The following is a 12,831-nucleotide window of genomic DNA, read 5'->3' as shown; positions in this document are numbered from 1 at the left end:
TATTAAATCAGGATAGCTTCTGTTCATTCAAATTTAGGTATGGTTGAGTTTGTTGCACTTCAGTCCATAATAGTTCATTTAAAGGAATTAATACTGAAAAATTACACCATTTAACTACAGAAATGTCCATGTGATAGTCATAATCTTGCCTGGTATCAGCCAGAGAAACACTTTTGCTCCTCTCTTCTTTATATCCGGAGGAGCCTCCTCTTCACTTCTGCTTTCAGAGCTGTTCTGAGACCTGTCTCTCTGCTCCTGGAGTTGGGCAGGATGCATTGCAGGGGGTGAAATTCTGTGCTGTGAAGAAGAGTGCTTGTGGCACAGGGCAGGCTTGTGATCTGAGAGTGCTCTGCATGTATGAGGTGGTCAAGAATCAGAACATTAACAAGTAGTCAAAGGGAGGGTTTTTTCTTGCTTGTTTGCTTATTGTTGTTTTGATCCAACATAACCTTTAATATGGAAGAATAAAAAGCTACAGTTGCAAGTGGCTTTCGGTGTAACTTCCTTGTTTGAAATAAAAAGCCTGATGTAGATGAGGCTCTGCACATAGCCCCGATTTTGATAACTGGCAAGAATATTTCTGATTTAAAAACTCTCCCTTCTCAAAGCAAAGCAGCTGGCGTGACCTAGGCATGTTTTGGTTGTATTGTTGCCCTAAGACAACAGCTCAGCCTGAGGGAAGAAGACAACCTACTTCCCATATCACTGGGGACTTGTTTCAGTAAGACTTGAGAAACCTGTGCTTCTCTGAAGCTCACTGAGACTACCTGAGACTATCCGAGGAGTTAGCCCATGAGTGCCCCTTCAGTCAGTTTGCAGACAAGGCCAGGTTGGACAGGAATGTTGATCTGCTTGAGGGTAGGAAGGCTCTGCAGAGGGATCTAGACAGGCTGGATCAATGAGCCGTGGCAAACCATACAAGGGGCAGTAAGGTGAAATGCCAGGTCCTGCACTTGGGTCACAACAGCCCCAGGCAGTGCTACAGGCTGGGGGATGAGTGACTGGAAAGCTGCCTGGCAGAAAAGGACCTGAGAGAGCTGGTCTGCAGCAGCTGAACATGAGCCAGAGTCTGCCCAGGTGGCCAAGAAGACCCATGGCACCCTGGCCTGTATCAGCAATAGCATGGCCAGCAGGGCCAGGGCAGTGATTGTGCCCCTGTATTTGGCACTGGTGAAGACCTTCAAATCTTGCATCCAGTTTTGGGCCCCTCACTACAAGAAAGCCATGGAGATGTTGGAGCAGGTCCAAGAAGGGCAACAGAGCTGGTGAAAGGTCTGGAGCACAAGTCTGATGAGCAGCTGAGGGAGCTGGGAGTGTTTAGCCTGGAGGAAATGAGGCTCAGGGGAGACCTGATCACTCTTTGCAACTACGTGACAGGAGGCTGCAGTGAGGTGAGGGTTGGTCTCTTCTCCCAGGCAACAAGTAACAGGATGAAAATTACCTCAAGCTGTGAAAAGGGAGGTTCAGAATAGATATTAGGAAAAAATATCCTCAAAAAAAGGATTGTCAAGCGTTGAAACAGACTGTACAAGGAAGTAGTGGAGTCACCATCCTTGCAAGTATTTAAAAAATGATGAGATATGGCATTGAGGACATGGTTTAGTGGTGAATATGGTGGTGGTGCTAGGTTGGTGGCTGGATTTAATGATTTAGGGGTATTTTCCAACCTTAAAAATTCTATGATGTGTGGGAGATTCAGGAACTGAATGGAGGGTTTTGTGTCCAGGGGAGACAGGCTTTTGTCCCATGGTATCATGTGTGGCCTCCACCTCTATCTTCTCCCCCAGTCAGAGTAGGGATATTCCTGCAATATGATTATTAGGCAACAGAGAACTGTGGGGAAGGGCAGCAGAAGGCAAAGGCACCTAAATACCAGGAATGGTGTTCAAGCCAGGGTTCACTGCTAACGTGCTGTCCCAGCTGGCAGAGGCTGAGAGCTACCTGACCCTAAAAACAAGAGTTTGCATAATTCAGGTGAAGAAGTAAATGGAGGTTACACAAGGTCTGCAGAGAGCAGTAGGCAGAGGTCCACCAGGGGTCAGGCAATTTGCTGCCCTTCTGAAACAATACATCATTTGTGATAAAAAAAATCACAAAGAACAAGAAGCATTGCAGCCTTTTCTGGAGGGAAATGGAACTGCTGTTCTGCCAGAGGCAAGCATTTTTGGGGACATGGTTTAAGGTATCAAGATTAGCCATACATTAAGTCAGGCTTGGGTTTATGGCTTTTATATCAAAGCTACTGTGTTTTTTCACAGTAGCAGTGGTTTTGCACAAAACATTTTCAGGTGATTTATAGAGCTACTGCAGTCATCATAAATACATGAGCAAGTAGTGCAAGCCCAGTAGTTGGAGTCTGCCAGACCTCTGGCTGCCTGACAGCAGAGGGGCTTTTACTCATACCATGGCAGCTCAGTAACACCAGACACAGGGAAGATGCAGCTTATTCTGGTTCCACAAGAAGCTGCTACCAGACCCAGAAGAGAATTTTAGTTTAATGAGCCTGTCATGTCCTTGTACAGGAACAAGTGAACAACACTCATTTTCCTCGCAGTGGTAGATTAAAAACAGAATTTAGTTGCTCGAAGTTACCAGAAGATGGATCTCCATTGCACAGCAGCTGTAAGTGAACTGCAAATATACCAGGCATGGGCAGTTTCCTCAGTGCCTGAAAACATCATTTCTGTAGCAGTGCAGCTCTGCAGCTGACCTAATAAACACTGATGCTGAGCAGGGCTAATTATCTCCAATGCAGCATTGCCCTGGCATGGCTGTACAGCCTCTTGCTCTGGAATGAGCTTAGCTGGGACTTGTTTGGGTGTCTGCACTGTCCTTCACGGCATGGTGGAAACAGGCCCTGCGCAGTGCTTGGCGGAGGAGCGTCACATGCATGCACTGGACTGCAGTGCTTCTCTCCTCTAAATGTGAGGGGGGAACGCTGGCTCCAGACAAAGGAGTCACTGCACAGCTCCTCTTGACAATTTCTCTGACCTTGGAGCAACAAAATTTCTCTGAATTGGGGCAACAAACTTCCATCTCTATGATCTCTTTGCCTAAAACCAAACTAATAATAAGTAGGGGTGCTGGGAGGTGATGTTACAAGGTGTGTGGAAAATAATGGGATTCTCTTACTGAAGATTTCATCTCTATGATCTCTTTGCCTAAAACCAAACTAATAATAAGTAGGGGTGCTTATTATTAGTTTGGTTTTAGGTGATGTTACAAGGTGGAAAATAACAGGATTCTCTTACTGAAGATTCTGAAGGTTAAATAAGGCAAGTGAATTGATAAAACTGACTCAGTGTCAGGAATTAGGTGAGAAGATAGATAAATAATCACACATCCTGTAGCAGCTGGGTTTATGCAGGTTCAGGTTCAGTTGTATCTTAATACAGGTTAGTACCTTAGGTGGAAAGGGTTAGATGAGCATTTTTTTGAGAGCTAATCCAGTCCAGCTGAATAAACACAGTGCCTGCTTCTGTTGGTCTGTAAGAGTCTCAATTTGTTTGTCTCAAGATAATTTCAAAATCTCTCTTCTCCTTATGAGGAGATGGGGAGATAGGGGAGGTAGCCTAGACCAAGATCATGTGTTCCTTTTCCACTAATGCTTCCCAATGTGGCTTTTCTCTTACTGCAGTACTGGATAAATGAATACACCTCCACCTTGGGGATTGGGGTTTTCCACTCTGGCATCGAGATCTACGGCAGAGGTACGAAGCATTTCCCTTTTACTACCTGCAGAACATGGGGACAACTGAATGGCTGGTCTGATATGGAAAAGCACCCCAAACTTACAGCTTTTGGCAAGGAATGTTTTGAGGGATAAAAACGGAAAAACTCAGCCAATTCTCTTTTCAGAGTCCATTGTGGAGCCTAGGAGGAACTCGTGATGTTCTGTTATGACCCGCATAGTCCTTCTTATTCTGTAACTGCATAACTGCAGCCTGTACAGCTTGTGCAGGATGGCAGATGGGAGCAGCACTGCTGGAAAGCCATACTGTGGTGAAGGACGGGGATAGAGAATGGGAGAAATGAGGGAGGGGGAAGAGAGGTGGATCGGGGGTTGTCTTAAGGCCTGCAGATGTGTTTGTGCTAATTCCCCGTCAGGAAAAATCTTTTCTCCATCATTTCTTTATCAATGTGGTCTAGAAATCTCAGAATCTGGGTTTCCAGATACTGGAAACTTGATTTGAAACAGCAGAGTTAAAAAGAAAGGAAAATATCATGTAAGACTTTTGAAATTGTCTGCATGGAGTACAAGCTGATTAGAGCCACCCATTTAAAAAGCCAAGGGATCTGGAAAACATCTGTAGTGTGGGGAAGGATGATCTAGCATCACAGACTTTGTTTCCTTTTTCAGCACTAAATGGGAATGACTTGGCTACACACTCATGGTATTTTTATGCAGTGCCTTGCAGTAGCCAGAACTCCTGTTGGTGCTATTTCCATCTTGAGCACACAGGTTTTCCCAGGCCCTGTGAGATGGCCTGTGTGAGATGGAGGGACTCCCTGGCCTGACCTGTGTGCTGAGGCAGCAGAGCACAATCAGCCTGGCTTTCTGCAAAGACTTCCCACCCACTGCCTGTAAATCCCTCTGGAAGATTTGATTTTTCCCTACTCTAGAAACAGCTTATTCCAGCTCCATAGTACCACTGGAAGCCTCTCATAGTTTAGCTGGATTCCTTCAGTGCAGGACTTTCCACTGAGAGAAAGCTACTTGGACTGGGACAGAGACAGACTTGGAGAGTTTTCCTGGTGCTGTGGGAAAGCAGTACTGCTGGCATGGAGGGAGGTGGTGAGGGCATCCTCCGGCCAAAAGGTAACTAGGCAGGGAAAACAGCTTTCAGAGTCTGGCTGAAACAGATTTTGGCAACAGCCCAGACCCTGGTGCTGATGTTGAGCCATGCAGACAGCTGCCATAGACTTTTTCCTGACATGGCGTTCATTCAATTACTCACAGTCTGTTTCTTCTCTTGTCAGAGTTTGCCTATGGAGGGCATCCCTACCCTTTCAGTGGGATTTTCGAGATCACACCTGGCAGTGCGGTAGAGCTTGGCGAGACCTTTAAATTCAAGTAAGGGCCCTTTTCTACATCTTCCCTTCTGCCCCTGGTAGCCATCAGTGTAGGGGGAGCAGGCAAGTCCTGTCCTCTGGATCCTCCTTTCACTCTCCTCATAAGTGCCCTCACTGCCATCCTTTCCATGATCCTGATTCAAAGGCAACCCCGCAGGGATTTTGGAGGTGGATGAAAGAATGTGTACAGCAAACAGGGAACAGTGATGAACTGTGTTTGTCAGGGATTAAAAGTACTCTTACGAATGAGTGCAGTTCACTCTTCTCATTTTATTCATCTTCTGTGCTCCCAGTTTTGCCTGTTACACAGAGAAAATGCACAGGGGGAAAAAATAAGACTTCTCCTTTTATGAGTACCCCCTATCTGTGGATACTGCACAGAGTACCTGAAGTCATTGCCTGTGGTTTTTGCTGCTGTGTTTTTTGCCGCTCATTCAAGGGACAGACTGGCTGTTACAGGAGCTTGAGAGGATGCTGCATTCTTGTGTTGTTTGAGATGCTTGGACTGTGGGACTGTGGCAGGGGGGCTTGACCTTGCCAGACTTCCAGTTTATGTTGAGGGCCATTTTAGAGGAAGTGCTACTGAGTGAATATTGGGAGAAGCAATAGGTTTCTGCATGAAGTTTTCAGTCTGCTCCTTCCTGGCCCAGGGGACCCTCTCAGCTGTGGAAAAAACATCTCCTCTCTTGTAATAGAAATTTCTCTTCTGGGATGATGGGCAGAGTAGAAGCAGATGCCCAGAGCTGAGACTTCCCTGGTAGTGAGCAAGAAGATCTCAGGACTGTTGTCTGTGTGATAACTTGCTTTGTGGAAAAGCTGTGGATATTATTGTGCCATTCTGTTAGTCAGTCTCTCTGATAGCCTCAGATATGCATGTCCATAACATTTTAAGCCTCTCCTTCTTGCTAATATCTGATTATTTCCTTCTCCTTTGGTATGTATCACACTTTTCACTGTATCTTTCTGTTTTTCCTGTTGTATGTTTTGTTTTTAACTAGAGAATCCATTGCTTTGGGCACTACAGACTTCACAGAAGAGGACGTGGATAAGATTATGGAAGAGCTGGGCAAGGAATACAAAGGAAACGCGTACCACTTGATGCACAAGAACTGTAATCACTTTTCTTCTGCTCTGGCTGAGGTTGGCACAAATAGGGTTTATTTATTAATTTTTTACTGCTTCAGATCTGTAGCAATGTTCACAGAAAGAGACCTGGGGTCAGCACACCCTGCCAGGTCAGAGCCCATAGCCAAATATTCTCTCTCTGCCCTTAACATTTCTGGAGGCCCTTTGCTGTTGAAAGGGATGGGATAAGGAGGTAGAGATGTGGAAGGTTTATCACATGTTTGGTCTAGACTGTGTGGGAAAATAGGAATGCTTGTAATTGGTTCACTGAACAGGCACTGAGCAGGAATTGAAAGGAGACAGACCTAGTTAGCACGCAAATACGCATAATTTTTATAACAAACATAAATAACAGTGTATGATCTGCAAAGGCATAAAAATGGTTTATCAGTGTTCTGGAAACAAAAAATTGTAATATTCAGAGAGCGGGAGTAATTTCTTTATCTAACCTGCACCATCCAAACCTATTAAAAAAGAATTGATTTTCTTATGGACCTCTTAGATGCTTATTCACTTCCATGTTCTCAAAACCACTGTGAGTTTTGAGAAATTATTATAAAAGAGCTGTTATTTCTATTCAGAGACAACTGAAGCACAGAGAAACACAAATTTTATTCCACCTATCTGCTGATTTTGTGGTATCTGAGTTTTGATTCCCAAAGCTGTGATTATTTTGGGGGGAAGTTGCCTTCCTCCTCAACTCCCAGATGAGCTGGTTAAAGTGTGTTTCAATTAAGATGAGAATATCCAACATTTGTGTAAATCTGATTTCCAGATTAACCCAGTGTCAGAAAAGATAGGAAAAGCACAAAATGGAGGTGACCTTCCATAAAAACTCTTTTCATGCTTTCCATATTTGCTTTATGGTAAACTCAAGGAGAGAATATAATTTCTCATGATAGGGTAAGACTGCTGTAACAGTGAATCCCTCTGGAATCCATCTTTGTAATTAATTACACATCTCTTGCCTTTCTTCATCATATGGGGCAAGGGTCCAATGCCAATAACCTTTTTTGCCACAAGTGTCATTCGTCCCCAAACAAGCCCATCACAGATCCCAAGTGAGATGTGTGAAAAAAGTACTGTACAATTTTGTAAGAAAAAAAAAAGTGAATCTGATAACCAGGAATTGATTTACAAGAGTCCTATTTAGGCTCTTAGGAACACCAATTCTTTATTGGTTAATCCTTATTAACCAATTGGTTCCATCCTTATTAATTATACATAGAGTCCTTTCTGCAAATGTTAGTAAATTAAAACAAGCAGGAAGGAATTTAATTGGTAGAAACAGAGAATGAAGTTCCAAGCAGTACAGTTAGCAGACCAATGTTAGCCACACTACTAATCTGGAATCAAATATCAAATTACTAAAACAGAAAATAGGAACTTTAATCATTATGAAAGAAACTGAGGAGAAAGCTGTGGGGTTATTATGAAAAGATAAACAAATACTTTACCTGCAGCAGTGAAATAAAGTCACGGCTTGCTATGTACTTTGAAAGGTAAAATGTCTGTCTTGTCTCTAAGCTATAAGCTCAAAGCCATTCTTCCTTGATTCTACTGCTACACATCAGTGTATCCCTCACTGCCCCTTCCTCATCCAGCCTTCCTAACACAAGTCAAGTAAGAGATCTTATAGAAAAATTAGTAGTGTATTTTGAATTTTGTTTTCAATATGCTTTCAGTGGGCATCTTTATAGGAGTGGAGATTAGGGTTAAGTTTCCCTGCAAGAGCTTTCTTGGTGGATTCAGAGCACTCATTCATTGCCCCGTAACCTGTCTAGATTGTAAAGCAAAAGCCTGAATGGCTGGTTCTGACACTTCTGCTCCCAGGAGCAGAATTTTCTCAAGATTTACGTCAGTTTAAATAAGCCCTTCATAGGCAAGCAGGATTTTTTGTTGCTGTTGCTCTTCACATATGCCTGTGTTTATCAACCCTCTCTAATGCATTACAATGCAAACCCGGAGGAGCTGGACAGCAAGTCCAGGAGCAAATGTCCTGGATGGTCTCTGGCACAGGGAAAATGGGAGCTGAAATTCTTATAAAAATAACATTAAGTAAAAAATGACACTTAGAAAAAGTCTCAGCCATTCTATAAGCCTCAGTCAGCAACATCAGGAATACATGTGGCTGCCTTACAATAGGTAGCCCCATCCATTCTGGTAAGTACAGTCATTTTGGCAATTTGGAGCTGAGAAGTAGCATAGCTTAACTTGGGTTACTTCTGACCTTTTGCAAGAAGTCTGCTTGAAACCTATTGAGACAGAACTGGAAGTTTCTGTTCTCAGCATCTGAATGCTTTCTTTACTTCCCAGCCTACATGATTTTTTTTCTCTTCTTCTTCCTATAGTCCCCATTAAAACTAAACAAACAAAAAATAACCCCACTGAGAAGCTCCAGTGCCTTCCACATAGAGCTACAAGATGTATCCTCACAGTGCACAGAACATGCTGACTACATGATGACTGGCTTACAAGCCTGTGTAGATATGTGTCACCATATAGGCCAGAAAACAGAAATTATATTTGCACCCAAAAATCAATTCTGAGATGTGTCTCTTTAGTATTTGTATTGCTCTTTTCTTCAGACTCACCATCTGTGAAGGAGTAATAATAACAATAACAGCAAAACTATTTAGCACCTATTATAGCATACTCACGTTATGTGTCAGTTAAAGACAGTAAACTGGAAAAATTATTCAAAAAATTAAAAGAAAAAAAGTAGAAATTTTGCTCAACGTAATGAAGCACTGGAACTAGGGTTTCATTCCAGCCACAAAAATAAAGACACCAAGGATTTTGTGTGCAAATTCTCCATCTCTCTGTTGGCTGCAGCCCATCTGAAAGGTGATGCTATAGGTACCACAATGTCCTTTCACCCCAGAGAGGGCTTGGGGTGGAGAATGCATTTTAGCATGAAAGAGGGAATGCCCAGCTCTGCTCCCAACAGCCCTTTAGGCTCTTCTACAGGCATAAACCATTGTGCACAGTTAAAGAGATGGTTGTTCTGAGCCTCCTGGTAATGCTAGGCAGGTCACATCCCTGTGCTGTGCCAAAGTATCCCCCTCCCCACATCCTGGGTTATTTGCTTCCTTCAAAAAGGGCTCTGAAATATTTTGATGACAGCTCTCTCATCTGCCAGTGTTAGTTACCTGGGTTTTGGCCTGTATTGTTCTGTTTCAGCATGCAAAACCAGAGACAGAGCTTTACAGCTGAGTGGTGATGTCTGAGTTAATGAGTGTTTACACAGAGCTGTCTGGCAGGCCTTGAGGGTTGTAGGCCCTGTGCTAGGGAGCTGTGCTCAGGCACCCTAATTTCCTCAGCTGGCTGTGAGCTTGCTAATTAGTATCCATACAGGGGTTGTCCCTGTGGCAGGGCCATAGGCTGGGAGGATAATGCCATCTGTTCTTATAGACTGAGGGTAAATGTAGCCATGTGTGCTGCTGGCTAGGGTCACAATTTTGCAGAGAGAAAGCAAAGGAGCTGTAAGATTGACTCTCCTTCCTGGATCAGTTTCCTCAGAATCATGTTGTAAGAAAACAGTCACATATCTAATTGCCAGGACTTGTAGACAGGTCCTTCATCCTCAGAAGGACTGAAACAAGTCCTGAAACAAGACTTTATTTTCAGAGTTTTTTTGTTTTCTTTTCCTTTACCTGTGTTTTCTCAACAAATAGAACATCCCTTCATAAATCTTCCATCTACATCTGTTTAGGAAACATTTTTTCTGTCAAATTTGCATTTAATATGATGATGCCTTGGGTCTCCCCATGATAACTGCTAACAGTTTAAGAGCTACATGCAGGCTGACTGCTGATAGTTAGGGGCATGTCTGGACCTGTGACTGCCACTCTGTCATTTGGCCATGCACCTTGAAAAATCCCTGGGCTATAGAAGTCCATCAGCTAAGCTGTACTTAACCACCGGGCATGCCTTTGATCTGCTATCTACCTCTGAAGAAATTCATCTTGCAGTGCAATTGCAGCCTCATTGTGTGCTGCTGTGGCATTGAGCCTCTCCCTAAATCCACACATCTCTTCTGAGTCTTCTGAACCTCCTGCCCACATCACTTGTAAGCTGCAAGGGGCATTCTTTGCTACTCTCTCATTGCCACTCAGCTCTGAAGTTTCCTTACTCCCTACTGCACACTGTTGAGCATATTTAAATTGCTCAAGACAGTTCTCTCCTTGCTTTGCCAGTTCCCTATGGACTTTTAACAAGCAGCCATTGGAACAAAGAGGTATGGCTTAGCCTACTCACAAAGTAGCTTCTCTGGAAACAAAGAATGCTGCAGTTTTAGGTGCAGCAGTTCAGACTTCATCTCTAATGTAATTTTATGGCAGCTTTCTCAGTAAGTGAACATGCTGCATGATCAGGAGTCTCTTCCTGTGGATTCTTTTTCACCAGGAACTTTGGGTTATTCAAGAAATTAAGAATACCAGAAAACACAAGGGTCTGCACAGCCTTTTAATTAGTTTTGAAAGAAGTTCTGATGTAAAGTAGGGCATAATTTCCTGATGGATAATCATAAGAAAGAAATCTGATGCACTCCCTGTGCATTTGCCCAGCTCCAATTTAAGGTCACTCTTTACACACCACTTCATACCCCTTTGCAGCCTCCCTTTACCCTCACCATCTATGTCAGTGCGAAAATGTGAGAGGCCCTGGAGTTAAGCAGTCAAAATCTAGTCAAGGTGGCCTCAGCCCTTGATTCCTGCAACATGATGTCATGATACCTGCATTTATAAACCTCTTCAGCAAATTGTTTGTGGTTTCAAATGAAGAGGTCTATCAACTGGGATTAGCAACTTGCCTGCAAGAAGCTTACTACTTTCACACTGTTTATGCTGACAGTCCCCAAAATCAAGCAGTATCATACTCTGAAGAAACTGACCAAGAGGATGGGCAATCCCTCTGGAGGACTTATGCTTACAAATTTTGCAAAGCAAAATCAGTGAAGCTATCATCATCAGATCTCAGTCCTATTCGCAGTTTATGTACTATTCTGTGCTTTAGTACTCCAGGGGGGTTTCATTCTGATTAAGTTATGCACGTGAGGGGAATTCAGTTAGGACTATGTCAAGACTGGAAAAAGCCCTTCTGTTTGATTAGCTGTTTTAAGTTACTTTGTTCCTAACAATCCCCTGCAATCCTCCCCAATGTATACCTACAGCAATATGTTCCAAGGGCCCTTTGAGTAATTGCAAAATATTTATGTTCTTTATGAGTTGTCCTGGCTGATGAAAAAGACTGTTTAAATTCTGCCAGATGGTAAAAAATACTGGCTTTTGAACATTAGAAAAGCATCTTAAAACAAAAATAAAAGACTAAAATAATTTGTTTCTTCCATAATGTGAACTGTTGAATTTCCTGATTTTTTTAGAACATGGAGATATGAGATAGAAAAACGACAGAAGTTACAAATTGCTCTAAAGAAGACATAAAGGCAAGGAAAAGACAAACTCAAATTCCTGTACTGTAAGTTCCCTTGCAAGGACCTGAAGGTCTTAGGTCCTATCCTTACCACTGCTTTGCAGAAGCACTGGTCACTGCAGCAGGGGGCCACACGAAATTATGATGTGACGTACCAAGAAGGACTTTCAGTTATACACTTTGTCACCAAGTCTGTTCTTTGGGTATAAGTTAGGGTAGGAGCATGCAGACACAGGGAACTGTGAAATTGCTGTCAGAAGTCTCTTTTCAGTGCAAGAGCATGGCTCATGGTTTTCCTGCAAACCTACAATAATTTGGACTTGTGGAAGGCAGCTCCTGGGTGAGGCAAAAGCATGCTTGGTACAGATTGTACTTCCAAACATGCATAAAGGTGGAAGGTTGACTGACAGGGTTTGAGTTCAGGAATATAAGAATCTGAGCCCTTTGGATGGGTGGGCATATGTGTGTACAGTGTACAGTGCCTGAGGACAGCTTCTGCACAGGAGATAGCAGCAACTAGAGGATCAGAAGGAGGATGAAGGTTTACTGCTTGGAGGTTCTTCTCCAGTCTGGTGATATTCCTCAGTGTTGAGTGTAAGGATCACACGTCACTGGATCTTAAAGACTCTGAAAAAGCTTTTGCTTCTTAGCCCATTCACAAACAGAAGACAACTCATTTGACTTCTCACCAGCAATTTTCTATAATTCTGCAGTTTGCTAAATAAGCTGTGGAGCTGTGTTCTTACCAGAGTGACGACAGTTGCTACAACACATCTCAGAAAAGGACAAACCACCACGGGAAGGGAGAAAAACACCTCTGAATCAGCACCATAACTGGAAGAGAAGTGAAATGACTCAAGGAAACCACTCCTTCTTCTTTCACTAATGTAATTACTGCCAAGCAACTATCCCTATTTAAGGAAACCCACCGGTACCTTGCTATAGGACCTACAGCAAATTATTATCAAAGAAGTGTGGCTCCTGAGCATCAGGGAAGGCAGCCCCTTTTAGTCCCCAAAAGCCTTACTAGTGGTGGGAAAGCAGTGAAGTCAGTGGGTCTTATGGGGTCTTTTGATAACATTTGAAGTTTATGCTCATTATAATTAGGAATTTAATTGAGAGGCAGTGATTTTTGATTTGCCTTAGAAATTGCTGATGCTGGAGCTTTACCTGAGGATGGCAGTGGCAAAAGGTTTTATT

At 43.1% G+C, this 12,831-nt stretch overlaps 1 protein-coding gene across 3 annotated transcripts in view; it reads left to right on the top strand.

Moving 5' to 3' along the window:
* Positions 1 to 12,831, top strand: part of LOC120500234 (deubiquitinase DESI2-like) — a 73,950-nt gene that overhangs the window by 48,174 nt on the left and 12,945 nt on the right. For all 3 annotated transcript variants that reach the window (XM_039704807.1, XM_039704808.1, XM_039704810.1), the window contains 3 exons: positions 3,638 to 3,710; positions 4,981 to 5,074; positions 6,072 to 6,213. In XM_039704807.1, the coding sequence (XP_039560741.1) occupies positions 3,638 to 3,710; positions 4,981 to 5,074; positions 6,072 to 6,213 (309 nt within the window). The remainder of the gene's footprint in view (positions 1 to 3,637; positions 3,711 to 4,980; positions 5,075 to 6,071; positions 6,214 to 12,831) is intronic.

Source organism: Passer montanus, unplaced genomic scaffold (assembly GCF_014805655.1).
Source record: "Passer montanus isolate IOZ18808 unplaced genomic scaffold, ASM1480565v1 scaffold18, whole genome shotgun sequence".
Lineage (NCBI taxonomy): Eukaryota > Metazoa > Chordata > Aves > Passeriformes > Passeridae > Passer > Passer montanus.
The sequence above is the reverse complement of the archived record's forward strand: the minus strand, read 5'-3'. Positions and strand labels throughout refer to the sequence as shown.